The following is a 26309-nucleotide window of genomic DNA, read 5'->3' on the forward strand; positions in this document are numbered from 1 at the left end:
TTGAATCTTTGAAGTCTGCATAGATTTTATCTATTTTGCTTATGAAGAATTGTGCCAGAGCATTGCACTGTGAGGAGTCCAGACAAGGGGCTTTCGGTTGGGAGGTAGAGCCAGAGAGTTCCTGCACAATTTTGAAAAGTGCTTTGGGACAGTTTTGAGCATTCTCAATCGTTGCTTTGATATATTCGGCTCTGGCTGATTTACATTTAGCATGATATTTCGATAGGGCAGCTTTATGTAATAGCTTTATTGAGGGGTCGTAGTGAGCACGCCATCGATGCTCTAGATTTTTACAAGCCGTTTTTTCAAGTTTGAGTGAGTCTGTAAACCAAGGGGCCGGGGGATGATGTGAACTTTGTTTTTTATTTCTTTGTGGAAGGCATACATTAATGGCAGAACTAAGCCAGTTATGAATAACTGCGGCTTCCTCGATGTTTGTTATGTTAGTGAGGGGCCTGGTTTCGTCAAGGTGTGCATTCAGCTGGGCAGTATCAAGTTTTTTCCAATTTCTCATTACCCTAGGTCCAGTAGGAGCCTTCTGAGAGGTGACAGGTAGGGGCACGGTTATTGTAAATTCCACCAAGTAATGGTCGGACCAGGGGATAGGTACAGGTGGTTTACATACAATATTATTAAGGTTGAAGAAGATCGGATCAAGTAAATTGACGGCCTTATGGGTTGGACCAGAGTTGCAGAGGGTAACGTTTAGAGCTGCTAGATCAGCTATGAGGTTAGTACTGGTGTGACAGGAAATATCATTGAAGTGCATGTTTAGGTCTCCGACTATGAGAAAGTTAGTAGCATCTAACAGGAACGGGGCGATGAGCTCAGGAAAAGAGGTTGCCCAGATGCTGGCTGTGCCTGGAGCATGATAAATTAAAGCACCGGGTAAAGTGAAGTTTGGGAATAATAGGAGCTTGAAAGATCCAGCTTCACAGTTATGAATGTCAAGATCTATCCATTTACAGGTGTATATATTTTGAAAAATAATAGCGATTCCACCTCCCTCTTTATGGAGTCTGTTTTTGCTAATGTAGGTATAGTTCACGGGTAGCGCTGCTGCTATATCTGGCCCCGAACTATTGTTCAACCAGGTCTCAGTGAGGAAAAGTGCAGCTGGTTGTGATGTCGTGAGTAAATCAAAAATGTCCATTTTATGTTTTGGTAATGACCTGCAGTTCAGGCTGATGAAAGAGAGATCATTTAAGGGTGGAGTATGATTTTGTATGTGCCGTGACGGTGGAAAGTCGGCAGTTTCCAAATTAATTGCGGAGGATATGGAAAGAAGGCTTAGATTGCAGTTGGTACATGAGGAAGGGGTGTGCATGCAGTTAAGGACCGTGCCTTGGGAGCATTGAGGGGGAATACAAGCAAGAAGAGTCTCTCTGGAGTAGGTAATGGGGATGTTATCGGTTGTGGCATAGGTTATAGCCCCTGGTCCCGTCTGGTCGCGGACGGGCACAGACGGGCAGGACTTTGGCTTGACTTCGGCGCAACAGCGGCGCGCCCGCTGCACGCGTCCGCTGCGCGGCCGAGGACACATGAGATTATATGGATAGGGGCGGAGTCAGCTGCTAATCGCTGATTGGTTGGGGGTCAGGAAGTTGAAATCACTTCCTCCGTGGTGGGCGTGTCGCCGTACCTCCACACAAACCAAACTTTTGGCGGTGGACCGGGGAGACGAATGCTGTGCAAATTAGTCAAGTGAGCGCTTTCAAATGTTTAAAATCACATAAATTTCACAAGTTAAAATCGTGTGCATTTCGTTTTTACCAGCGCTCGAGATTACGTCGTCTCCTTGCTTGTCTCTGCGCTCAAAGAGTCAACAGAGCAATGGTGGGAACGGCTTATAAGCCTGTGGGGCGTCAGCTGCTAATCGCTGATTGGTTGGGGGTCTGGAAGTTGAAATCACTTCCTCCGTGGTGGGCGTGTCGCCGTCCCTCCACACAAACCAAACTTTTGGCGGTGGACTGAGGACACGAACGCTGTGCAAATTAGTCCAGTGAGTGCTTTCAAATGTTTAAAATCACATAAATTTCACAAGTTAAAATCGTGTGCATTTCGTTTTTACCAGCGCTCGAGATTACGTCGTCTCCTTGCTTGTCTCTGCGCTCAAAGAGTCATGCATGAGAGATGCATGGTTGCCAAATAGAGGATGCTTCCAACTCATCTGCTAGGAGATTGAAAAAAGAATATTAAAATGTTTAAAGTATGTATTCCCACAGCAAGTTCTCTGTCACTGAAAAGTACAATTTTTTATTGATGAAAAAGTTTATGTGTTATTGGTTAATTTTCTTTGCATTCCTTTCCAATGCCTTTTTAATCTCTTCCCAGGTCCTGATCAGATCTTTTTAGTGAATGGCCCTTCTTTATGTGCTGGAAGAGTGTCAATTGTGCACAATGGAGTATGGGGTAAAGTCTGTGACGATGCCTGGGATGAGAAGGACGCGTCGGTGGTCTGCGGACAGCTTGGATGTGGAGCTTTACTAAGCTATGGGTATAATTCATCATTCGGGGTCAGCCCTTCACCAGTTCTGATGAGTAGTGTTCAATGCCAAGGAGAAGAGTCTGCTCTGTGGAAATGTGCACAGCGAGGCTGGAGTGTTAATACCTGTTCAACGGGGAGGAACGCTGGTGTGACCTGTGCAGGTAAGAAGTGGAACTTGTCTGTACAAACAAACTTCTTCACATATTGAAGACTTTAAACACTTCTGTCAAAATACAAAAGTGACCTTGGGTGGCAAGCATTTCATCAAGTAGGGCTAGATGAACCATTACTGCCCTTCATTAGACATAACTCTACTCTGGAGCCAGGGGTGAAGTTACAAACCCCTTCCCACCAGTGTGCTTGCTGCGGCTCTTTGTATCTTCCCAACACTTATGACTCCTAAGGGGAAGAGCGATTACACTACACTACACTAGTCGATCCATGTATAAGCTTTCTTGCCTCAGTCTAGTTTGCATCATCTACAGAAGCGCTGTTCAATTTGAAGCACCTTTTGTTCATGCTATGACTTACCAATAATCTTCTAGATCTTGAGCACATCTCTTCCCCAGCACAGTCCATTAACCTCTGTCCCTCACTTCATCCATTGTACCTTAAATCCATCCTTTCCTCCCACACTCCTTCCCTCCACTCTTCCCTCCCTCCATTCTTCCCACTCTCCATTCTTCCCTCATCTCCCTCTGTCCTTCCCTCCCTCTGTCCTTCATGCCCTCCCTCCACACTTCCCTCCCAGCCTTCTTCCCTGTGCCCTTGCCTTCTTCTGTTCTTCCCTCCCTCTGTTCATTCTACCTTGTCTCCTTCCCTCCTCCCTCTCTCCCTTTGTCCTTCCCTATCTCCTCCCATTCCACCTGTTCCCTCGTTCCTTCTCTCTCTCCGTCCTGTCCTGCCTCCTTCCCTCCCTTGTTTTCTCCCTCCCTCCCAATGTCCTTCTATCCCTCTGTCCATCCCGCCTTCCCTTTACCCTCCCCTCTATCCCTCTCTCTGCCTTTCCCTCCACAATTCCCCCTCCCTACGTCCCTCCCTATCTCTGTCTTTCCCTTCCTTCCCTTCCTTCCCTTCCTAGCTCTCTCCTTCCATCTGTCTCATCCTTCTTCCTTCCCTCTCTCTGACCTGTCCTGCCTCCTCCTCTCCCTCCTTACCTCCCTCTGTAGTGTAGTTCCTATATTCCCAATAGGCTCTGCGCATTGGAATAAAATTTCCTATAGATTTGACATAGGACTTATGTCTACTAGGTCTCTATCAAATATATTAAACTTAATTGTGAGTGCCTACTAGCTCAGAGGTCACTAGAAACGTTCTCGAATAAACAAGAAGGGATTAGTTTCTGACAACCGCATAAACATGGCAACTTTGTTTCCCCAAGAAAGAACGTATCTTCAAAGTCGTGGAAACAATAGATAGATATTTTACTCAGTCAATCGTGCATGCTTCGCTTCATCAGAGGTGCAGAGAAATAGAGAGACGGGCGTTTTCAATAAGAGGGACTTAGTGAACAGTCTTCTTTCTCATGCAAGTAAAGTGAACTGCTACAATCGTAATACAGGCTGCAAAGTATAATGCGTACAGCGTGAAGAGTATTATCAAATAATACTGTAAAAGTATTTTACGGTTTCTAAGCCATAGATAAATACATACATAAATAACAGAGGCTAAAAATACTCTAGTGGTGCTTCTAAAATACACCTATCCTAATGTACCTAACCTAAGTCTAATACGAGGGAAGAAGTAAGTGTGGTGTAGCATAGTTTTAGTTTTCCTTGCCAAGACTCTATCCAAGATTTCTCTTTAGGGTCTAATCAGCTCCATACCTTAGTTCAGAATGAAGGAGTTCTGGTATCTCTGTCTCGGGACTCGATTTCCCAACACCCCGTGAGGGGAGCTTTGAAACACTGGAGCTGGATTCTCCGTGAGAGAAAGGACAACTCGATCAGTGCGTCAGCTGGAGGGTCGGCTTCCTTCGGCACTAGCTATAGCGAGCTGCGTCGGGCAAGTAGATAGTCGAGCTGCTACGAACTACAGTGCATTTGCTAGAGCAAGTAAAGGCATATTCATACCTTGAAGGTGCCTAGTTTGACGTAAAGTCGGGCATAACAACCTCAGTAAAGAACCGCAAGGGAATGGTAGTTCTTTGAAAACTCCATGAATTCTTGGACAAATCAATATACAAGCAACGAGATGGAGATAGTACCTGTGTGCCTGTCGATCCATGTATCTCACCATCAGCAGATTGCGTCTGTGAGACCTCAATGAGCCGTCATCAGTATTGGCAGCCGCTGGGGAAAACACAATGCATGAGCTGTTAGCGAACCAAGCAAAGTATCAACATCCGTTGGCAGGACTGATGGCAGTGTTAGACAGATGTCCAACATGCATTCTTCTCCACATAGCAGGCATCGTAGAACAGGTAAGATGCAATCTTGCCAAATTGGTTGGAATGATAGAAACCGCGTGTTATTCAGATCTCTTAAACGAGCCAAGCCCAGCATCTGTATTATGCGTTCACAACACTTCATTGCCAGGAGATTGTTCTCTAGGGCAGGGGTCACCAAACCGGTCCTGGAGGGCCGGATCCATGCCATATTTTTAAAATAACTACATGTATCTCAATGGGGATATCCAAAAAATCTGGCATGGATCCGGCCCTCCAGGACCGGTTTGGAGACCCCTGCTCTAGGGCAATCTAGGTGTCGCTGGTGACTGGACTTGCCATATCGGAGCAGAAGAAACAAAAATAGTATTCCTGCTACGAGTACCAAAATGAGAGGCCGGCCGCCGAAGATAGAGTGCACGAAGTTAGGAAATATGCCGAGTACTGCTTCAAATGGTGCTAACAGTCCCAAACATTTTTCTTAAATATATGTATGATACCACTGGTATCAGACATGTTCAAGATATCACCGAACATTTCTTCGAAATGTACAGGGTAGTTCGTTGATAAAAGGGCATGTATCTCTGCAGAGGACCTTGCAACTTGTAGTTCATACGTCTCTTTGGACGAGGTCAGTGGCACAGTTTTTTGTAAAAGAATGGCTTTCATTCTGCTTAAAGTATCAATTCGTATAGAAGAAATGTTCAGTGATGGCCATATTAGCGACTCACCTTCTGTCTTAGTTTTAGGAAACAATACTTGCATACAACAATTGACCCTGGCTGACATAGTTACGAGATAGGCTATTCCTGGCAACATGCCACAGCAGCTGTGATCATTCAACATAATATAGCTTCTGTTAGAAAGTTGCCTAAATATTAGGTCTATCACTACAGCTGGAGAACTTTGCAGGTGGCAGGATAAGTTGGTCGAAGAACCGTCACTGGCTCCATGTAAATTAATACCCTGGCATAAAAGTGTACCGCTTAGTGCACTTTTGCAGTTTGTACGACTAGGAAATACTTCTTTTCCCCCACTCCAACATCTGTCTGTATATGGGAATTCCCAGTTTGACTTAACGTATTCTCTACCCAACCTTTCATACACGCCAGCTGGTATATGTTTCAAACAATACTGAAAATGGAAAATTGTGACAGGCAAAGGGATTGTTTCGTGTATTAGCCATTCTGTTGCAGGTTTTTCTGAAGCAGTTAATGGTAATCTTTCCAGCTTCTCAATGCTTAGCACCGTATAATCTGCTCCTCTTTGTGCCAAAGTGATTTGTTTACCTGTAAGGTTAAATAAAGAAAACAAAGATGTGGTGTTGATTAGATGCCATGGCACATATCCAGAATGAAGTTTTTGTAATGTCAGGCCTAAAATCTTCATAGAATGCAATTGTGACTGACCATGCTGTAGCATGAGCAAGTCCTGTTCCATTATGTCTATGGCAGAGGATACTATGCTGTCCAAAGAATAAATTCTGGATGACAGAGTCTTTATCCCATTGTCAACTACAGAGAGAGCATTCTCTAATTTAATACGAGCAAATTCTTGTATTCGTTGTGCCGTCTCTGCTTGTGTCGCTTTCCAAGCTTCATTATAAATGTAAATGTAAATGTAAATGTATTGCGATTTATATAGCGCACGTATCACCCGAAGGCATCAAGGCGCTTGCTTTGGGAACCCGTCCTGGCTTTTCCCTGTGAGATAACCCCTACTGGGTATCCCCAGGGTGAAAGCCAGGCATCCCGCTGCGGGTGGGCCGCCGTAGTGGAGATTAAGCAACTATTGCCCAGAGTTGCAGCGTAGGACCCCATGATTAGAATAGGCACCGAGGCGAGAATTATCGAGTCCGTGGACATTTTGGGCTCAGTATAAATGGCATACATACCAGCGTTTATAAAACGTTTATGATGCCATTTCCCAGGACTTTGTAAGAAGTCCCTTAAATCAACACCATCTTTAAGTAAGGATAAATGTTGTTTTACCTCTGTTAGTGTGGATTTTTGTAGCCAGTCAAGGCACAGTTTTCCTACACTGTATGTTGTTACTATCCCTGGATGTTGTCTCTGGACATATCTTGGATCTGGCCTAGTGAATGTAAACCCTTGTGTCTTATTCAGGAATCTATCTTGACAGTTGTTTGTGTCTGTGGGCCAGATTAGTCATTTTTTCCAATCAGGATCAGTTCGGTTCTTAAGTAAAATTATTTTTACATTGACCATCCCCTCTGTAATGTTCTTACTGTCAGGTGTAGGTGTAGGGATGGATGGTTTGGTTAAATCTTTTATCTTGGCTAAGCCAGGACAGAATGTCTGTTGCACAGTGTCATTCAAAAACATTATTTATTTGGGGATAATGCAGGCTCAAAATAATGGTTCTATTCCCTATACCCTCTTATCAAAGGGGTTACCCGTTAAACCATGTAAGCACCCGGGAATACAAACTGAACTTATATATAGTGGTGCCAATGGTACCAATTCTCTACGTCTAGTTACTCAGACAGGTACCATGAATTAACTGTCTTAAATTTTAGCCAATAATTCTAGAACTAATCTAACCAATAATCTCTCATGGTACATCCAATCACTATCCATTCAACTCAAAAAAGAAGGAAATCAAACACAATTATGTTTCTTTCAACTGCTTTCAGTCAGTCAGTTTTTTTGTAGAAAACATAAGCTTTTCTTCGTATTTCCTTTCTGCTTTCTATCTACATTTGTTTTTTACATATATATAATTTTTGAATCTTTATACATTTTTTATATTATACACAGTATCTACAAAAAAACGAAACACAAATACAACATACAGAAAACACTTTTTTTCTTCAGTGCCCAATTATTTGTAAGAAAGGAAAGGTATAGCACATATTTATCAACCTAATTCCTTCTTCTTGGTCATCATAATATTTAAACAAAAAGAAGCCGGGAAGAAATAGGCATTTCTACTACCCTTTCAGATTGTGGCTCTTAAACAACTGTTTGATTTAGTTTTATTTTTTAGTGATGCCAACATACAATACAATACAGTTGACGCGTTTCAGCCTATATTGTTTAGGCCTCCTCAGGACTGTTCTCAGGAGCAATCAATTATTATCTCCACGGGTGTCTCGGTGGCTAACCAAGCGACCCCGGACGCTCTATACAGCCTGCCCTGCCGGGTCAGCTTCAATTATCCTCACCATGCTCGCACCAATCAGCTTTCGAGGGTCCCAACTGTGAGTAATCTGTTTTCCTTCTGTTGTAAAGCGGACTCGGTCTGTAGACAAGTTACAGCGTGGAATGCTAATCCTACAAACCACGGAGGTCCCTATACCTGCCAGTTTTTTGTGCCCCAAACACTTTTTGTTTCAATGTTGTCACCCCACGTTGGGCGCTATGTAGTGTAGTTCAAATATTGCCAATAGGAATAATATATCCTATGGATTTGACGTAGGACTTATGTCTACTAGATCGCTATTGAACATGTTAAACTTAATTCTGAGTGCCACCTAGCTCAGAGGTCACTAGAAACTTTCTTCAATAAACAAGAAGGCATTAGTTTCTGACAACCGCATAAACATGACAACTTGTGTCCCCAAGAAAGAACGTATCTTTAGAGACGTGGAAACAATAGATAGATATTTTACTCAGTCAATTGTGCATGCTTTGTTTCGTCAGAGGTGCAGAGAAATAGAGAGACGGGCATTTTCAATAAAAGGGATTTATTGAACAGTCTACATTCTCATGCAAGTAAAGTGAACTGCTACAATCGTAATACAGGCTGCAAAGTATAATGCGTACAGCGTGAAGATTATTATAAAATAATACTATAAAAGCATTTTACGGTTTCTAAGCCATAGATAAATTCATACATAAATAACAAAGGCTAAAAGTACTCAACTGGTGCTTCTAAAATACGCCTACCCCGATGTACCTAACCTAACCTAAGTCCATTAGGAGGGAAGAAGTAAATGTGGTGTAGCATAGGTTTAGTTTTCTTTGCCAATAATCTATCCAAGATTTCTCTTTAGGGTCTAATCAGCTCCATAACTTTGTTCAGAATGAAGGAGGTCTAGTATCTCTGTCTCGGGTCTCGATTTCCCAACACCCCGTGAGGGGAGCTTTGAAACACTGGAGCTGGATTCTCCGTGAGAGAAAGGACAGCTTCTCGATCAGTGCGTCAGCTGGAGGGTCGGCTTCCTTCGGCACTAGCTATAGAGAGCTGCGTCGGGCAAGTAGATAGTCGAGCTGCTACGAACTACAGTGCATTTGCTAGAGCAAGTAAAGGCATATTCATACCTTGAAGGTGCCTAGTTTGACGTAAAGTCGGGCATAACAACCTCAGTAATGAACCTCAAGGGAATGGTAGTTCTTTGAAAACTCCATGAATTCTTGGACAAATCAATATTCAAGCAAGGAGATGTCCCTGACTGCTTAAGCCGATTTCCCAACAAATCGTTGTGGTTTTTTGATACGGGTGGAAGTAGCCCTGCCTTTATTTAGACTGCATGGGCTAGGTCTAAATATGGGTATGGTTTCTATGCCTATGATAGGGCAATGTGAATTGTACTTATATAAGGGCATGAATCTTGAAATTTCGCTTGGATCCTAAAACGCCATGCAACAGCCCACTCCCTCCCTCCTACTGTCATTCCCTCTCTCTTTCCATCCAACCTTCCCTCTGTTTTTCCCTCCCTCCCTCACCTCCATTTTCTTTGGTATCTCTATAAGCTTGGCAATTGCAGGGTGTGAATAGAGGAAAGCGGGAGGATACAGGGAAGAGGGTGAGTATTTTTAGTAAAAGAAAAGAAGTGTAATTAAAATAATTTAAAATATGTAAAATTGTAATCAACACTTGTCATCCATGAAAATGTTGTTTTTAAAGTAAATGAAATCATATTTATTTTTTGTCTATTTAAAATTGACACTGAGTGCCAGACACTTCTGCACTTTTGCACGGTCCAATGGTGTTGGAGTACTTACTTCATCCTCTGTATTGCCATAGCTCGAACACAAGCTGATAGTATTGGAGCGCTTTAAGTGCTCACCAGTTACATTCAACAATGACACATTCATTTTGTCACTGATCCTGCGTCAATTAAGGAGTTTTTGATGTGATGCTTCCTCCTACCCTCCCTATCATTGCTTGCCTATTCCCTCACCCCTTCTGCTTCCTTCCTTGACCAGTCCCCCACAAACCTTCCTCATCGCTGCTGCTTTTATTTTTTTGTATGATCCGTCTTCTATCTTGCTATAGTGTTAATACAAGCAGATGGGATTGGAACACTTCAAGTGCTCACTAGTTACATTACACAATGACACATTTATTGTCGTATGCAAGGGGAAGCCTAAATCATTTGCCCAGAATCACAAGCTGCTCAGATGACCCTGAGATGCGAACTTTGTTCCCAAGTTCCCCTGTCCGCAGCTCTGGCCATTAAGCCAAAACATCACTTTACTTCAAAGCTCCTCAACTGTTTTTCCCTATCGTTTTCACATTTGTTTAGCAGGACCACATCAACACCGAACAAGCATTGGCAATGTCATTCGATCTCAGGAAAAGCCTGAGCTATTGGCCTTGTCAGTGTGAATTCACTTTAGCTATGTTGTCTAGCAGCACATCTGCTGTTTGTTCTGTTTGTTCAGAATGCTTAGCACAGCTTAAAGTCAATAAAAAGGTTTAATGATGAGGCCAGCGCAGGCCACGTCATAGTGCTTTTTGTGTTAGGAGGGGTAAGAGAATAAACTCAACATGGGGGGGCGTAGAGACTCAGCATTGGGTCAAAATGATATGCTTCTGGGATTTCAGTGACTTCAGATTTGTCCCCTTTGCATCCTTCCCCTGCACATGACTGGCCATTACTGGCGTAGGGTGTCTGGTGTTTCAAAAAGGAGACCAAAACCACCCTCATGGGTAAATTGCTCGCCTAAGGCCTGCCCGCAACCACCACATTGTGCCTGACTATTGCGAGGCTACCGCTTTCCCTGATCACCAGCTCCCCATGACGAGAACATATGGGACCTTTGTTATTTTATTGACTCTGATGGTGATTGTTGTAGGAGAGTGGGTCTGCAATCCCATGGCCACCCCAGATTTTTGCTTTTTGCTTCACTGATTTACGACTTTCCCTGGCTGTGGGCCTGCTAATCAGACCCACAGCCTAGCTGTTCTCTCTCTAAATTACAACCATGTACCTTAGGTGCATTTTACCAATTGGTACTGGGCCACCTTATCAGTCCCTGTACGGCATACCTTAGGTATCCAGGGCATAGGTGTACCCAGGGCCTACCAGGGGCTGAAGCATGTATTATGCCACCCCTGGCTGGCCGCCCAAACAGACACAACTGGCTGCACGACAGCTGGGGCAAGGTGGTGTAATCACCCTTTGCTTTAGATATAGTATACTATATCTAAACCTAAAATGGACACATATATTCCTATCAGTCACTCCTATGGCAGGCCTTATCAATCCTGAAGGCAGAGTGCTGGGAATTATGTGAGATGGTGCTCTGGCATGAGCTGAGCCCGTTTGCAGCTTGCAGAACCAAGTCCAAATAGCTGTTCCATGATAACGCTATACCATATACTCTTAAGTGCATTATAATCCTCGCGGTTAAATGCTTACTTTGGTATAGCATTATCAAAACATGTCGAGTAAGGTGTCATACGTATTGGAATACTAACCCCTCGCCAATTCTGGCGATGGGGTTAGCATTCCACCCTTCTAGAGGGACACGACATGTATGTAACTGTGAACCCCGGTTAAAGTCAGACATAGCCTCAGCTCCACAAAATGGATGCTGCCACCGAGACACAAGTCTGCCCTCCTGCTGCTGGGAGTCCTTCCAGCAACGGTGGCCTGGACAAAGGGTTTCCTGTCAGGGGCGGTGCTAGCACCATCCCAGACAGGATTTTGTGTATCCAAGGTAGGCAGGGCTGAAAGGAAGGTGACTGCAAAGTGGCACCCCGGTGCTCACTGTGCATAGGTCGGCTCAAACCAGTTCCTGGGGCACCCCAGCCCCTGAGCTGGGGAGAGACCGGACAAAGGAGAGGGGTGTAACCACCCCCCTCCCGGTCCCACCCATAGGGCAGGACCTAGTCGTGTGCCAGCCCCTTTTCTTAGGATAAAGGTAGGAGCAGGCCCCCTTCCCAAATTAGATCATTCTGAATCTTGAAACTACTTTCCACGAAAGGAACTCTTGACTCTTCTGAAGACTCTCCCTTGTGGCTAAGGAGTAGCCACCCTGCACCAGCAGGCACCATCGAAGCTCTTGCGGTTTGCTGTAAGTCCATCCTCCGGATCAAGACTGCCCAGCTCGACGAGACTCGGTTTTCCCGCCATCTCTGACCTCTACCTACATCATCCAGCCCAGCTGAGATTCGTGGGTGTGACGAGACCCGTGGGACCGGCCCTCTTCAAGACCTGCACGACGCTTCACCAGCACGACCCCCGAGAGACCCTCGAGTAAGTGCACTAGGGTTTGAGAAGCCCTAACCCTGAGCAGCTCCAGCATCGAAGTCCAGCCCCCCAGCCTCCACGAGATCTGCGTGGGGCCCTTCTGCTCTTTGCTGCTCACCGCATTGTCTGGCTACTTGCCTGCTGGCTTGTGGCCCTCCTGACGACGAACCACGACACTTCCATCGCTGGTCTGGTTGCTCCAGACTGGCCCTTGCTCCCCTCCAACAGAGGAGCACCCTGGACCCTCCTGGTCCACTCCAGACGCCATCTTGAGTCCACCGCGTGGGCTTGACTTTGCCAAGGCTTGTCGCTCCAATCCTGGTTTCAGCAGCGCCGACAGCAGACACCTTCGTAGGCCAGCTCGCCCCTCCATCCTGGTTGCCGACAACGCCTCCTGGTCCGAGAGACTGCAGAGCCCAGCGTCGCCCACCCACCTGGTCGAGGTGATTTCACCCGGTGCCATCCTGGTGCCCATCTGATCACTGGCTAGTGATCAAGAACTGAGTCCCCTCTGCTTTCAGGTCATCTTCGACTCCGATCCAGGCTTGGGTCCCATCGAACTTCATCACTGGTCGCCTGCCAGCAACTTCTTCTTTCAGGCTCCATAGACTGTAACCAGGATTCCCGACGTCTTTTGAACCCTATGCCGCCGCAGCCCCTGGGCTAGGTAACTCGAGCATTTCGGTGCTCCAACGTAGGTTCACTATCTAAGTGTCCAGATACTTTTTCGTTTTCAGCCTAACTAGTCGGATTCGTCCGATAACACTAACTTTACGAAATCTAGCATCCATAGACTTCTTCCCGCATCCCGCGTGAGAGTGCACACTCTGCACACGATCTCCCTAGACCTCCTGCACGTAATCTGAAGGTTCAGTAGTGTAGTCCTAGCGATCCTGAAGCCTCTGGATCTTGTTACTTACCTGCTAGTGTTTCGCATTCCACTTTTTATGTATATGGTTTTTCGTGCCCCTCGGGCATTTGTGTAAATTGTGAAACTTATAGTATTTTCGTAAGAGTTTTGTATTGTGCTTAGCTCCCTGACTCATAAAGAGTTCAGGGTAGAACTGTTATTAATAAATATCCTGTATTTTTATAACAACTTGTGTGGTGTCCTTTCACTTGGTGTTCAAGGGGTATATGTGATGGTAAAACAGCTGGCTTAACACGCCCTCTAGAGTTTAGCCTGAAGACTGCTCGTGTCTAAGCATGGGCGGATTTTGCGGATCCACGATTCGCGGATTTGCGTATTCACGGATCGTGGATCCGCAAAATCCGCGGATTTTGCGGATCGACGGATTTGGGGCGGGGCTTCCGTGCCAGGATCATCGTGCCAGATTGAACCCTGCCCTTCATATTTATTCAAGAAGACGCCACCGTTTTGTGCCATACCTCTACTCAACTGGAGTACTTCCTACTAGATAATCGGTAAGTGCTACCTCGTTGGGTAGATGTATAGTGCTTTTACTACACTGCAGCTGCCTAAAGTGCCAGAGAGTTGTCTACAGCGACCAGGTGTGTGTTACTATGCAATCGCGCCGAAGGGCGCAGGGGTCCCGTGAGTGAGCTGTCATAGTGGGTAAATGGCGGGAAGACGGTGCACACCACGAGTGTGTGGGTGGGGCCAAACGGACGGGGCTTCCATGCGAGTGCACATGCCTCTTGTGTGCATTAAAGGTGAGAGACCGATCAGAGCCGCAGATAAAGATACAGAAGCTCCTGGCCACAGGAACAGCACGAGGAATGCGCTCGTGAAAGTCAAGGATGCAAAGGCCTCTGTCCAGCATCACAGCTGATTTGCTATGGTATATTAGGGAAGAAGGCACATCTGCCTAGCCTTGACAACGCTCACGATTGTTTTTGGGCCAATGAATGAGTCACTGAATTTAAGCTTCAACTAGGGCACATGCTTAATCGATATCTGAAAGTGCCTGCGGTTGAGGTTTAATTTTTGTGCCAGGACCGTCGTGCCAGAATGAACCCTGCCCTTCATATTTATTCAAGAAGACGCCACCGTTTTGTGCCTGTTGTAACTAATTTACGATGGCGCCGGCAAGCTGCCAGCGCCATCCTAAAATAGTTACTAAATTAGCTTCAACAGGAAGCTCTAATAGATAAAATAAAGCAGGCGCTCGATGACCTGCTTTATCTTATCTATTAGAGCTTCTTGTTGAAGCTAATTTAGTAACTATCCTAGGATGGCGCTGGCAGCTTGCCGGCGCCATCGTAAATTAGTTACAACAGGCCAGCAAGGCTTGAACTTTTGCCCCCGGAATCCGCCGCTCGCGGATTGCGAATTTTCGGTAAATTCGCAAGAGTTCGCGGATCGCGGATTTACCGAAAATTCGCAAAATCCGCGAGCGTAGCGGATTTTGCGCTCATGCTTACTCGTGTCCATGATACTAGGATAGCTGGTCTAAAAGGTTGACTTACAACCAATCATCAATAAGGGTTGTTTGGTATGATACAAAGTGATCACTAGAATAGTGAGCACTATATATCAGGCCAACTTCTCACATTGGTGTGCAGCGGTTGGGATTTGAGCTTGCTGTTGTTTTACCTCGCACGTATCTTAAGAATATAAATTGAAAGATCACATAAGTACCCAGGTACATATAACTTAACTTAGAATACCTGAGTTCTACTGAACCAGCTGTTGTAGTGTAACAGGGCTTAGCACACACTGACTACAACTCTTAGCAAGGGATCAGTAGGTAAACCCATAGTGTAGGTAGGTGCATCACTTACACCACACTAGAAGCATGTCTACCCAGGGAGAGTCTTCAGAGACTCCCCTTGTGGCTGTTGACCCTCCACAGGTCACTTCCAGATATGCAGGCCTTAGCTTCCAGGAGATGAGACAATTGTGTACCTCCAGGAAACTAAAACAGGGTTCTAACCCTACCACTCCTTTTCTGTTAGGTCTCTTAGAGACTTATGATGCTAGAAAAGCTTCTCAGACAGATGGGTGCATGCCCCCCTTAGAAGGTACTCGTGGTGACCCAGACTCCAACCTCCCTGAAACAGAAGATGTAGAAGAGGAGGAGGAGGAGGAAGAGGAAGTCTCTGGGGATGAGGCAGACAATGGTCCTGAGCTAGTCAGGCTTACTAGGGCCAACTTAGACCTACATAGGGAAGGATCTGGGGGACCCCCAGTACTGACCCTAAGCAGGCCTAACTTTGGAGTTAGAAGAGATAGGTCTCATTCTAGGGACTCCAATAGATCTGTGCACTCTCATGCCTCTGCTCAGAGGAGAATGATCTCTCCCCAGAGGAGACTGACTTCCCCTCAGAGAAGAGAACATGAAGCAAGGATGAGACAGGCTAATCTGAGGATTCAGAGGGAAGAACTTGCCCTTCCCAAAGAGAAGCTTGCCTTTGCTAGAGAGCAACAGTTAAGTGGGATAGTCCCCATTGGTGGCAGCAATATCCCTAAGGATAAGGACAGGAGTTTTGATACTAGACACCTGAGTAAAATAGTGCCCCCCTTTAAACAAGGGGATGACATCCACAAATGGATGACTGCTTTGGAGAGGGCCTGCACTGTCCAGTGTATCCCCCAGAGTCAGTGGGCAGCTATTTTGTGGCTCTCCTTTGAAGGTAAAGGTAGAGATAAGCTCCTCACTACTAGAGCTGAGGATGCTAACAATTACCAAGTCTTGAAAAATACACTGATTGATGGGTTTGGCTTAACCACTGAACAGTACAGATTGCTGTTCAGAGACACCCAGAAAACTCAGTCTCAAGATTGGACTGACTTTGTAGATTGTGCCACTAAGGCTTTTGAAGGCTGGTTACTGGGAAGTAAAGTTACTGATTACACAGGATTGTATAATCTAATTATGAGAGAACAAATCTTAAGTAATTGTCAAAATCAGTTGTTGCATCAGCACCTTATTGACTCAGATCTGACCTCTCCCCAAGAATTGGGAAAGAAGGCAGACAGATGGGTCAGGACAAGGGTCAAGCAACAGAACCAGAACCAGGGTGGTGGCCAGAAGAAAGCAGATCCCAAGGGTAATGAAAATAAGCAAAATGACCAGAAGTCTTCAACAGGGCCCCAACAATCTAAAGAGGGTGGGTCCCAGAATTCCCAGAATTCCCAAAAGAAGGAGAATGGTCAGAAGAAACCATGGTGCCAATACTGCAAAAGTAATACTCACTGGTTTAGTGAGTACACCAAGAAAGGCCCAACTCCTACCACTACTGCCCCTAAGACATCTGCACCCCCTAGTACAGTTAGTAGTGGTAGTAATCCTCCTAAGGCTATAGTGGGGTTAACCCTGGGAACTGAGGCGGGCTCTGACTTAGTCAGAACACCTACTCAGGCTGTTCTTGTTTGTACTGGGGACATGAATATGACCCCTACAATGAGTCCCAGTACCCTGGGCAAGTACAGGCAGACGCCTTTGATTAATGGAAAAATGGCTCAGGCCTACAGGGACACTTGTGCCAGTGTCACCATGGTGACACCTAACTTTGTGGACCCTGACCAGGTAATACTGGGAGCAAACTACCTGGTGACCAATGCTAGCAATGCCACTACCTCCCATAGTATTGCACTTGTTAACTTCTCCTGGGGAGGGGTAAATGGCCTCAAAAGGGTTGTTGTTAGTTCAGACCTCCCTGTGGACTGTCTTTTGGGCAATGATTTGGAATCCTCCTTATGGTCAGATGTGGAGTATAGGACTCATGTGGAAATGTTAGGTTTGTCAGCACATGTCCTTGCTGTGACTAGGTCACAGGCCAAGAAATGCCCAGCTGAACTAGTGCTGGATCCTGGAACAATGGACCAGACACTAACCAAGAGAAAGAGCAGTAGGGGTAAGGTTGACTCTTCCCCCCTGCCTCAGGTGATGGATCAGCTCTCTCAGGAGACTGACCCCAAGACCCCAGAAGGAACTGTCCTACAAGAACTTGAGCCTGAACAGGTTGAGTTTCTTGGGACAGGGGGCCCTTCCAGGGCATACTTGAAGCAGGCACAGTTAGACTGTTCCTCTCTTGAACCCCTCAGACAGCAGGCTGCTGCTGAGGCTGCAGGGAATGCCACAGGTGCCCATGAAGTGTACTGGGATGATGGACTCCTTTACTCTGAGGCAAGAGACCCCAAGCCTGGTGCTACCAGGAGGCTGGTCATCCCCTTGTCTCTGAGAGGTTTCCTTCTCACATTGGCCCATGAAATTCCCCTTGCAGGTCACTTAGGCCAGAATAAGACTTGGGACAGGCTTGCCCCACACTTTCATTGGCCTCATATGTCTGAGGACACCAAGAACTTTTGTCGTTCATGTGTCACCTGCCAAGCCAGTGGCAAATCAGGTAGCACAACAAAGGCACCCCTTATACCACTACCTGTGGTGGGGGTTCCCTTTGAAAGAGTGGGGATTGACATTGTTGGACCAATGGACCCCCCAACAGCATCTGGGCACAGATTTATACTGGTGGTAGTGGATCATGCCACCAGGTATCCAGAAGCTATTCCCCTTAGAACCACTACAGCTCCTGTTGTGGCAAGGGCCCTGGTTGGAGTTTTCTCCAGAGTGGGGTTCCCTAAGGAGGTGATCTCTGACAGAGGTGCAAACTTCATGTCAGGATACTTGACTGCTATGTGGAAGGAATGTGGTGTCAATTACAAATTCACCACACCCTATCACCCACAATGCAATGGGCCTGTTGAAAGATTCAACAAGACCCTCAAAGGGATGATAAAAGGGTTACCAGAAAAGCGTAGGCGAAGATGGGACATCCTTTTACCCTGCCTTCTGTTTGCTTACAGAGAGGTCCCACAGAAGGGGGTTGGTTACAGCCCTTTTGAGCTTTTGTTTGGACATCCTGTAAGAGGACCCCTATGTCTGGTGAAGGAAGGATGGGAGTTACCTCTCAAAAAGCCTAAGCTAGACATAGTGGACTATGTACTTGGTCTCCGCTCCAGGATGGCAGAGTACATGGAGAAGGCATCTAAAAACCTTGAGGCCAGCCAGGAACTTCAAAAAGCTTGGCATGACCAAAAGGCTGTCCTAACTGTTTACCATGCAGGACAGAAGGTGTGGGTGTTGGAGCCAGTGGCCCCAGCAGCTCTCCAAGACAAATGGTCTGGACCCCACATCATCATTGAACAAAAGGGAGTAGTCACCTACTTGGTGGACATGGTAACTCCCAGGAGCCCTCACAGAGTACTTCATGTGAATAGGCTCAAAGCATTTGTTGACAGGGAGGACATGGGCTTGCTCATGGCCACAGATGAGGGACAGGAGGAAGAGAGTCACCCTCTCCCAGACCTGCTCACTCAGAACCCTGATGATGGGTCAGTAGATGGTGTGGTCTTTTCTGACAGCCTCTCTGAGCATCAGCAACAGGATTGTAGGCAGGTCCTTCAATTCTACAGACAAATGTTTTCTCTGACCCCCAGTCAGACAAACTGGTGCACACATGAGGTGGACACTGGAGACAGTCTGCCTATAAAGAGTAAAATCTACAGGCAACCTGACCTCGTCAGGGACTGCATAAAAACTGAAGTACAAAAGATGTTGGAATTGGAAGTCATTGAACCATCAGAGAGCCCTTGGGCTAGTCCTGTAGTTCTAGTGCCTAAACCTCACACCCGGGATGGTAAGAGAGAGATGAGGTTTTGCGTAGACTACAGGGGTCTCAATGCTGTCACTAAGACAGATGCCCATCCAATACCAAGAGCAGATGAACTCATTGACAGATTGGCTTCTGCCAAGTTCTTGAGTACATTTGACCTGACAGCTGGTTATTGGCAAATCAGGTTAGCTGAGGATGCCAAGGCCAATACAGCATTTTCTACCCCAGGAGGTCATTACCAATTTGTGGTGATGCCCTTTGGTTTGAAAAATGCCCCTGCTACTTTTCAAAGGTTGGTGTACCAAGTTCTCACTGGGTTGGATGACTTCTGTGCAGCATATCTAGATGATATTGCTGTCTTTAGCTCCACCTGGGAGGATCACCTGATCCACCTGAGGAAAGTCTTAGAGGCCCTGTAAAAGGCAGGCCTCACTATCAAGGCTACTAAGTGCCAGATAGGGCAGAGTCAAGTTGTATACTTGGGCCACCTTGTAGGTGGAGGCCAAGTTCAACCTCTGGAGAGCAAGATACAGGCCATTAAGGACTGGGCTCCTCCAACCACCCAGACACAGGTCAGAGCTTTCTTGGGCCTGTCTGGTTATTACAGGAAATTTGTCAGAAATTATGGAACCATTGTGACTCCACTTAATGACCTGACAAGTAAGAAAATGCCAAAGAAAGTTCAGTGGACAGTTAGCTGTCAGAAGGCATTCGATGACCTAAAGCAGGCCATGTGCACTGCACCTATTCTCAAGAGTCCAGACTACTCCAAACCTTTCATTGTCCAAACAGATGCTTCTGAGTTGGGTGTGGGAGCTGTTCTATCTCAGCTGAATATTGATGGTCATGACCAGCCCATTGCTTTTATAAGCAGAAGGCTGACTGCTAGAAAGAAACGTTGGTCAGCTATTGAGAGGGAGGCCTTTGCTGTGGTTTGGGCCCTGAAGAAGCTGAGGCCATACTTGTTTGGTACTCACTTCAAAGTTCAGACCGACCATAAGCCCCTCTTATGGCTAAATCAAATGAAGGGTGAAAACCCCAAACTTCTTAGGTGGTCCATTTCCCTACAGGGGATGGACTTTACAGTGGAGCACCGCCCAGGAACTGACCATGGTAATGCAGATGGTCTCTCCAGGTACTTCCACTTAGAGCAAGAAGACTTACCTGGTCAAGGTTAGTTTAATGTCCCTAAGTTTGGGGGGGGGGGTTTGCTTCACTGATTTACGACTTTCCCTGGCTGTGAGCCTGCTAATCAGACCCACAGCCTAGCTGTTCTCTCTCTAAATTACAACCATGTACCTTAGGTGCATTTTACCAATTGGCACTGGGCCACCTTATCAGTCCCTGTACAGCATACCTTAGGTATCCAGGGCATAGGTGTACCCAGGGCCTACCTGGGGCTGAAGCATGTATTATGCCACCCCTGGCTGGCCGCCCAAACAGACACAACTGGCTGCACGACAGCTGGGGCAAGGTGGTGTAATCACCCTTTGCTTTAGATATAGTATACCTATATCTAAACCTAAAATGGACACATATATTCCTATCAGTCACTCCTATGGCAGGCCTTATCAACCCTGAAGGCAGAGTGCTGGGAATTATGTGAGATGGTGCTCTGGCATGAGCTGAGCCCGTTTGCAGCTTGCGGAACCAAGTCCAAATAGCTGTTCCATGATAACGCTATACCATATACTCTTAAGTGCATTATAATCCTCGCGGTTAAATGCTAACTTTGGTATAGCATTATCAAAACATGTCGAGTAAGGTGTCATACGAATTGGAATACTAACCCCTTGCCAATTCTGGCGACGGGGTTAGCATTCCACCCTTCTAGAGGGACACGACATGTATGTGACTGTGAACCCCGGTTAAAGTCAGACATAGCCTCAGCTCCACAAAATGGATGCTGCCACCGAGACACAAGTCTGCCCTCCTGCTGCTGGGAGTCCTTCCAGCAACGGAGGCCTGGACAAAGGGTTTCCTGTCAGGGGCGGTGCTAGCACCATCCCAGACAGGATTTTGTGTATCCCAGGTAGGCAGGGCTGAAAGGAAGGTGACTGCAAAGTGGCACCCCGGTGCTCACTGTGCATAGGCCGGCTCAAACCAGTTCCTGGGACACCCCAGCCCCTGAGCTGGGGAGAGACCGGACAAAGGAGAGGGGTGTAACCACCCCCCTCCTGGTCCCACCCATAGGGCAGGACCTAGTCGTGTGCCAGCCCCTTTTCTTAGAATAAAGGTAGGAGCAGGCCCCCTTCCCAAATTAGATCATTCTGAATCTTGAAACTACTTTCCACGAAAGGAACTCTTGACTCTTCTGAAGACTCTCCCTTGTGGCTAAGGAGTAGCCACCCTGCACCAGCAGGCACCATCGAAGCTCTTGCGGTTTGCTGTAAGTCCATCCTCCGGATCAAGACTGCCCAGCTCGACGAGACCCGGTTTTCCCGCCATCTCTGACCTCTTCCTACATCATCCAGCCCAGCTGAGATTCGTGGGTGTGACGAGACCCGTGGGACCGGCCATCTTCAAGACCAGCACAACGCTTCACCAGCACGACCCCCGAGAGACCCTCGAGTAAGTGCACTAGGGTTTGAGAAGCCTTAACCCTGAGCAGCTCCAGCATCAAAGTCCAGCCCCCCAGCCTCCACGAGATCTGCGTGGGGCCCTTCTGCTCTTTGCTGCTCACCGCATTGTCCGGCTACTTGCCTGCTGGCTTGTGGCCCTCCTGACGATGAACCACGACACTTCCATCGCTGGTCTGGTTGCTCCAGACTGGCCCTTGCTCCCCTCCAACAGAGGAGCACCCTGGACCCCCTGGTCCACTCCAGACACCATCTTGAGTCCACCGCGTGGGCTTGACTTTGCTAAGGCTTGTTGCTCCAATCCTGGTTTCAGCAGCGCCGACAGCAGACACCTTCGTGGGACAGCTCGCCCCTCCATCCTGGTCGCCGACAACGCCTCCTGGTCCGAGAGACTGCAGAGCCCAGCGTCGCCCACCCACCTGGTCGAGGTGATTTCACCCGGTGCCATCCTGGTGCCCATCTGATCACTGGCTAGTGATCAAGAACTGAGTCCCCTCTGCTTTCAGGTCATCTTCGACTCCGATCCAGGCTTGGGTCCCATCGAACTTCATCACTGGTCGCCTGCCAGCAACTTCTTCTTTCAGGCTCCATAGACTTTAACGAGGATTCCCGACGTCTTTTGAACCCTATGCAGCCGCAGCCCCTGGGCTAGGTAACTCGAGCATTTCGGTGCTCCAACGTAGGTTCACTATCTAAGTGTCCAGATCCTTTTTCGTTTTCAGCCTAACTAGTCGGATTCGTCCGATAACACAAACTTTACGAAATCTAGCATCCATAGACTTCTTCCCGCATCCCGCGTGAGAGTGCACACTCTGCACACGATCTCCCTAGACCTCCTGCACGTAATCTGAATGTTCAGTAGTGTAGTTGTAGCGATCTTGAAGCCTCTGGATCTTGTTACTTACCTGCTAGTGTTTCGCATTCCACTTTTTATGTATATGGTTTTTCGTGCCCCTCGGGCATTTGTGTAAATTGTGCAACTTATAGTATTTTCGTAAGAGTTTTGTATTGTGCTTAGCTCCCTGACTAATAAAGAGTTCAGGGTAGAACTGTTATTAATAAATATCCTGTATTTTTATAACAACTTGTGTGGTGTCCTTTCACTTGGTGTTCAAGGGGTATATGTGATGGTAAAACAGCTGGCTTAACACGCCCTCTAGAGTTTAGCCTGAAGAGTGCTCGTGTCCATGCTACTAGGATAGCTGGTCTAAAAGGTTGACTTACAACCAATCATCAATAAGGGTTGTTTGGTATGATACAAAGTGATCACTAGAATAGTGAGCACTATATATCAGGCCAACTTCTCACAATTGTAACCATACATGTTGATCCTGTTTGCTTCTGCACTGTAAAGCTTTTGTTTGTTCAACTTTGTATACCGTGTAAAGAGCTCTGATACCCTCACGGGTCAAGTTTGCGCTCTATAAAACATAAAATAAATAAATTAAATCGCCGCCTGTTCCCGGGAGCTCTCCAGCCTCTCTCTGCCTCCCTTTATGACTGCTAGGATCCTGCGCCTCCTGTTTCAGGGGATCATCTATCATCTCCTTGAATCTATTTTCTGAATGGTATTGCTATTTGCGACTAAATTTGCTATTTGCAACTGAATTGGTAATCACACTCAGAGATTTCTTTTTTTGTGAAGTGACTTGATTCTGAGTCACAATTTGATGCTGGCCAGCCTCTGTAGATGCTGTTTTGTTATTTCCTAAGTGTGAGTCACTAAAAGTCGAAATGAAGAAATTGCAAACATATTTTTCATACATCTGCCCCTCGGAGTGCACCACGGATTCAACAGTGGTTTCCAATTGCAACATTAGGGTTAAATGTATTTATTTATTTCAATTTGCAAAGTTAATTAAACCGTTTCACTTTCACACATTTAAACACTGAAAGATAAGAATATACAGTTCACGTCAAAGACTGCAATCAAGGGCATAGGGTGAACTATATTTTAATAACTATCCGCTAAAGTGTCAGAACTCGCATTGCAGTGTTGTGATTGGCTTAGGGTTCTGGGAGCCTGGCTGCCTGCTTGCTGTCCTGACCTGGAGTCTGACATGGGCAAGCAGGAGAGAAGACGTGGGTCCTGGCAGCAGGGTATGTTTATTCCATTTTTTTTAAAGCAGCTGTGACCCCACACTCTGCCCTCCCCCACACCTCCCCCAACTGCCAGCCATGCCGGCCACACCAGCGGCCATATTGGCCTTCGCTGGACCATTGTGCTCCTATTGCCCATAATAAAGATATACACCATTTTATACTGCAGAATTTGAATAAATGAGGCTATGTAGAAAGTATTAACATGGCAATGCCCGGCCATGCTGTCCTTTAATGGTGGGCGATGTCCTGCTGTATGTCAGGGCATACAGTTGTTAAATCGCGGTCGCCAATTCATCCGTAGTGAGTAGTAGCTCATCACTAGCCCACGTTAGCCTTTGTTCTAGCTTTGAATATTCTTAGGAACTTCATCATCTGTATATTTAGATATGTTTATTCTGGATTAAGTATGAAGTGAAGGTTTGCCAGCACAATCAATTAGTAGTGTGGCTTAGATCTCCTCACAGCATCTTTCTTCAGTTGAGCAACATGGCTTGAGAAGTGCTAAGGATGTGTGTGGGGGTCTCCTTTCCCAGGCCAGAGGTTCTGCCTTCTGCACTCTCTGCAGTTTTAGACCAGGTGGGATTTGTTCCAGAGCTGGTTGGATTCTTAAAAAGTGGTAAGTGGTAACCATAGTAAATCTTTTTTAATCATTTAAGGAATAGAAGTAGCATGTGCACCGTCCAATTTATGATGATGACATAAAAGATTCCACCAATAAGTAACAGTTATTTTAGAGATGCCTTTCAAATTTGTGGTGATAATCTGTGGAGCAATAGATATTATCAAATCAACAAACATGTTTACACTCCCTTGAGAGTACAATAAAGGGGAGGAGCCTCCTAAAAAAAGTATGCAAAATATCAAAAGAAAAAGAAATGGACACAATTTTGTTCAGCTTTTTCCATTTGAGCAGTCAAACCTTTTCAACCAAAGGGCAAAGAAAAAACATGTGTAAAAAGTCACTTTTATCATGAGAACAGAACCAGCATTTTGCTTTGTTAGTCATCTGGAACTTATGATGGTCCTCAGGGGCCAGGAAAAGCCTATCATTAAAATATTATAACGTTTGTGTTGTGCTTCCTGAGCGAGAGGAAGTATGTAACTTAGCCCAGATGGAGCCCCAGGTCTGGAAAGAGAACGCCTGGTGAAGATTCGTCTGCCACAAGAGCTCCATCTTGGATTTTGTTCTCAAATCAGAAGGATGAGACAAATCTTGTAAATACCAGATGCTTTCATTTTAGAGAAGAGATCCAACGTGGGATCGAGGAAGAATCTTGAGAGAGGAGAAGGCTAAGATACGTCTTAAGATGTAGATAAAGAGTGGCATGATGAAAGGATACATCATATTTTTTCTGAATCTCAGAAAAGTCCGCAAGAGAGCCATAAGTTAGTGTATGGCCAATGGTCATAATACCTTTGTTAATCCATTCTTTCCAAGAAATAACTCTATCACTGAGTTTTAAGTACTTATTATAACAAATAAGTGTTTGTGAAATAATATATATATTGGAATTAGAGGAGGCAATTAAATGTTTAACAACGGCTAATTAGTAAGTTGGGCCTGCTCCAATTCACCCCAGGTAGTTAATATTGTGTGGGTTTGCCGAAAGAGAAGTCCAAATCTGTTTTATTGTAAAGGAAGAATGATAATTTCCACCGACTTCATCAGGGCTAATAAGTCTAAATGCCGAGATACCATGAGGAGCACTATCCCCACTGTTTGCAGATACGTGAATTGTCGACTGTTGGATTGAAAGATAATAAGGAATTAAGGGATTAAAGTACTGCGCTATGAGTGCTTGCAAAAATCTGTTTTACTACTGCGGACTGAACGTGTTTATGACTTATTAGCCCTGATGAAGTCAGTGGAATATATCCACAACACGAAACACGTGTTGGCTGCATTCTTTTCAGTGTACCCTCACCTCTGAGTGGCTGTGAGGAGGAATCTTTTGAGATAAAGGCCCACATTATGAGTGCCACATCATCGGATGTTATTGGATGTTATCACGCACGTGAACTCTGACCCCAAGGTGTTGGATATTTGGTGTGATGAGACCAGGAATAAATAAACGAGCAAATGAATGAATGATTTTCTAGAGCATGCCTACTATCCCAGCGATGTTCTAAAGACACAGATTCCAGATGAAACCATAGTGAATAAGAATCTCTTTGAAGTCATCCCCACTTCAAAGGCACCACTGAGTATAAGAACTAGACTTCTGAGCCTACTGACACAGTACACTTCAGGACCTGTGGAAACTCTGCAAGGAAGAAGGAATGCTGTGCTGATGAAGGACTTCCCTTCTACTTTTCTGCTGTGCTGACCAGCCTGCTGCCCTCTTTGCCATAGTGAGAAGGAATGGACCGACACCAATTGACCCCAGGGTGACTCCAAGGGCTTGCCTGATTGCTTCCTGCACTGAAGTCTCAGGGACATCAAAGACGTCAAACAACCCTGCTACAGCACCTGGACTCTAACATCTGTGAGTCTGCCCATGCCAAATGGTGCCAATGCAGTCCTGGGTCCTTAGAAGTGGGTTTTCTGTGCTGAAAAAACAAAATCGACACATTGCCGCAATTGCACCGGTTCAACCATCATGCCCCCATTGATGCCCACACGTCCATGCTCGAGGACATTGCATCATTGGATCTAGGGCTCAACAATGATGCATCACCTTCATCATGATGGGTTCACAGGTGACGCATCTCTGACTGCATGTTTTA

The 26309-nt window shown here is 46.1% G+C and overlaps 1 protein-coding gene across 1 annotated transcript in view; it reads left to right on the top strand.

Annotated features, from left to right (window-relative positions):
• The window catches only part of LOC144825365 (scavenger receptor cysteine-rich domain-containing protein DMBT1-like), a 227743-nt gene that overhangs the window by 154173 nt on the left and 47261 nt on the right, over positions 1 to 26309 (top strand). The window contains exon 4 of the mRNA XM_078684152.1: positions 2335 to 2649. Within this exon, the coding sequence (XP_078540278.1) occupies positions 2335 to 2649 (315 nt within the window). The remainder of the gene's footprint in view (positions 1 to 2334; positions 2650 to 26309) is intronic.

This window comes from Lissotriton helveticus, chromosome 3_1 (genome assembly GCF_964261635.1).
Source record: "Lissotriton helveticus chromosome 3_1, aLisHel1.1, whole genome shotgun sequence".
Lineage (NCBI taxonomy): Eukaryota > Metazoa > Chordata > Amphibia > Caudata > Salamandridae > Lissotriton > Lissotriton helveticus.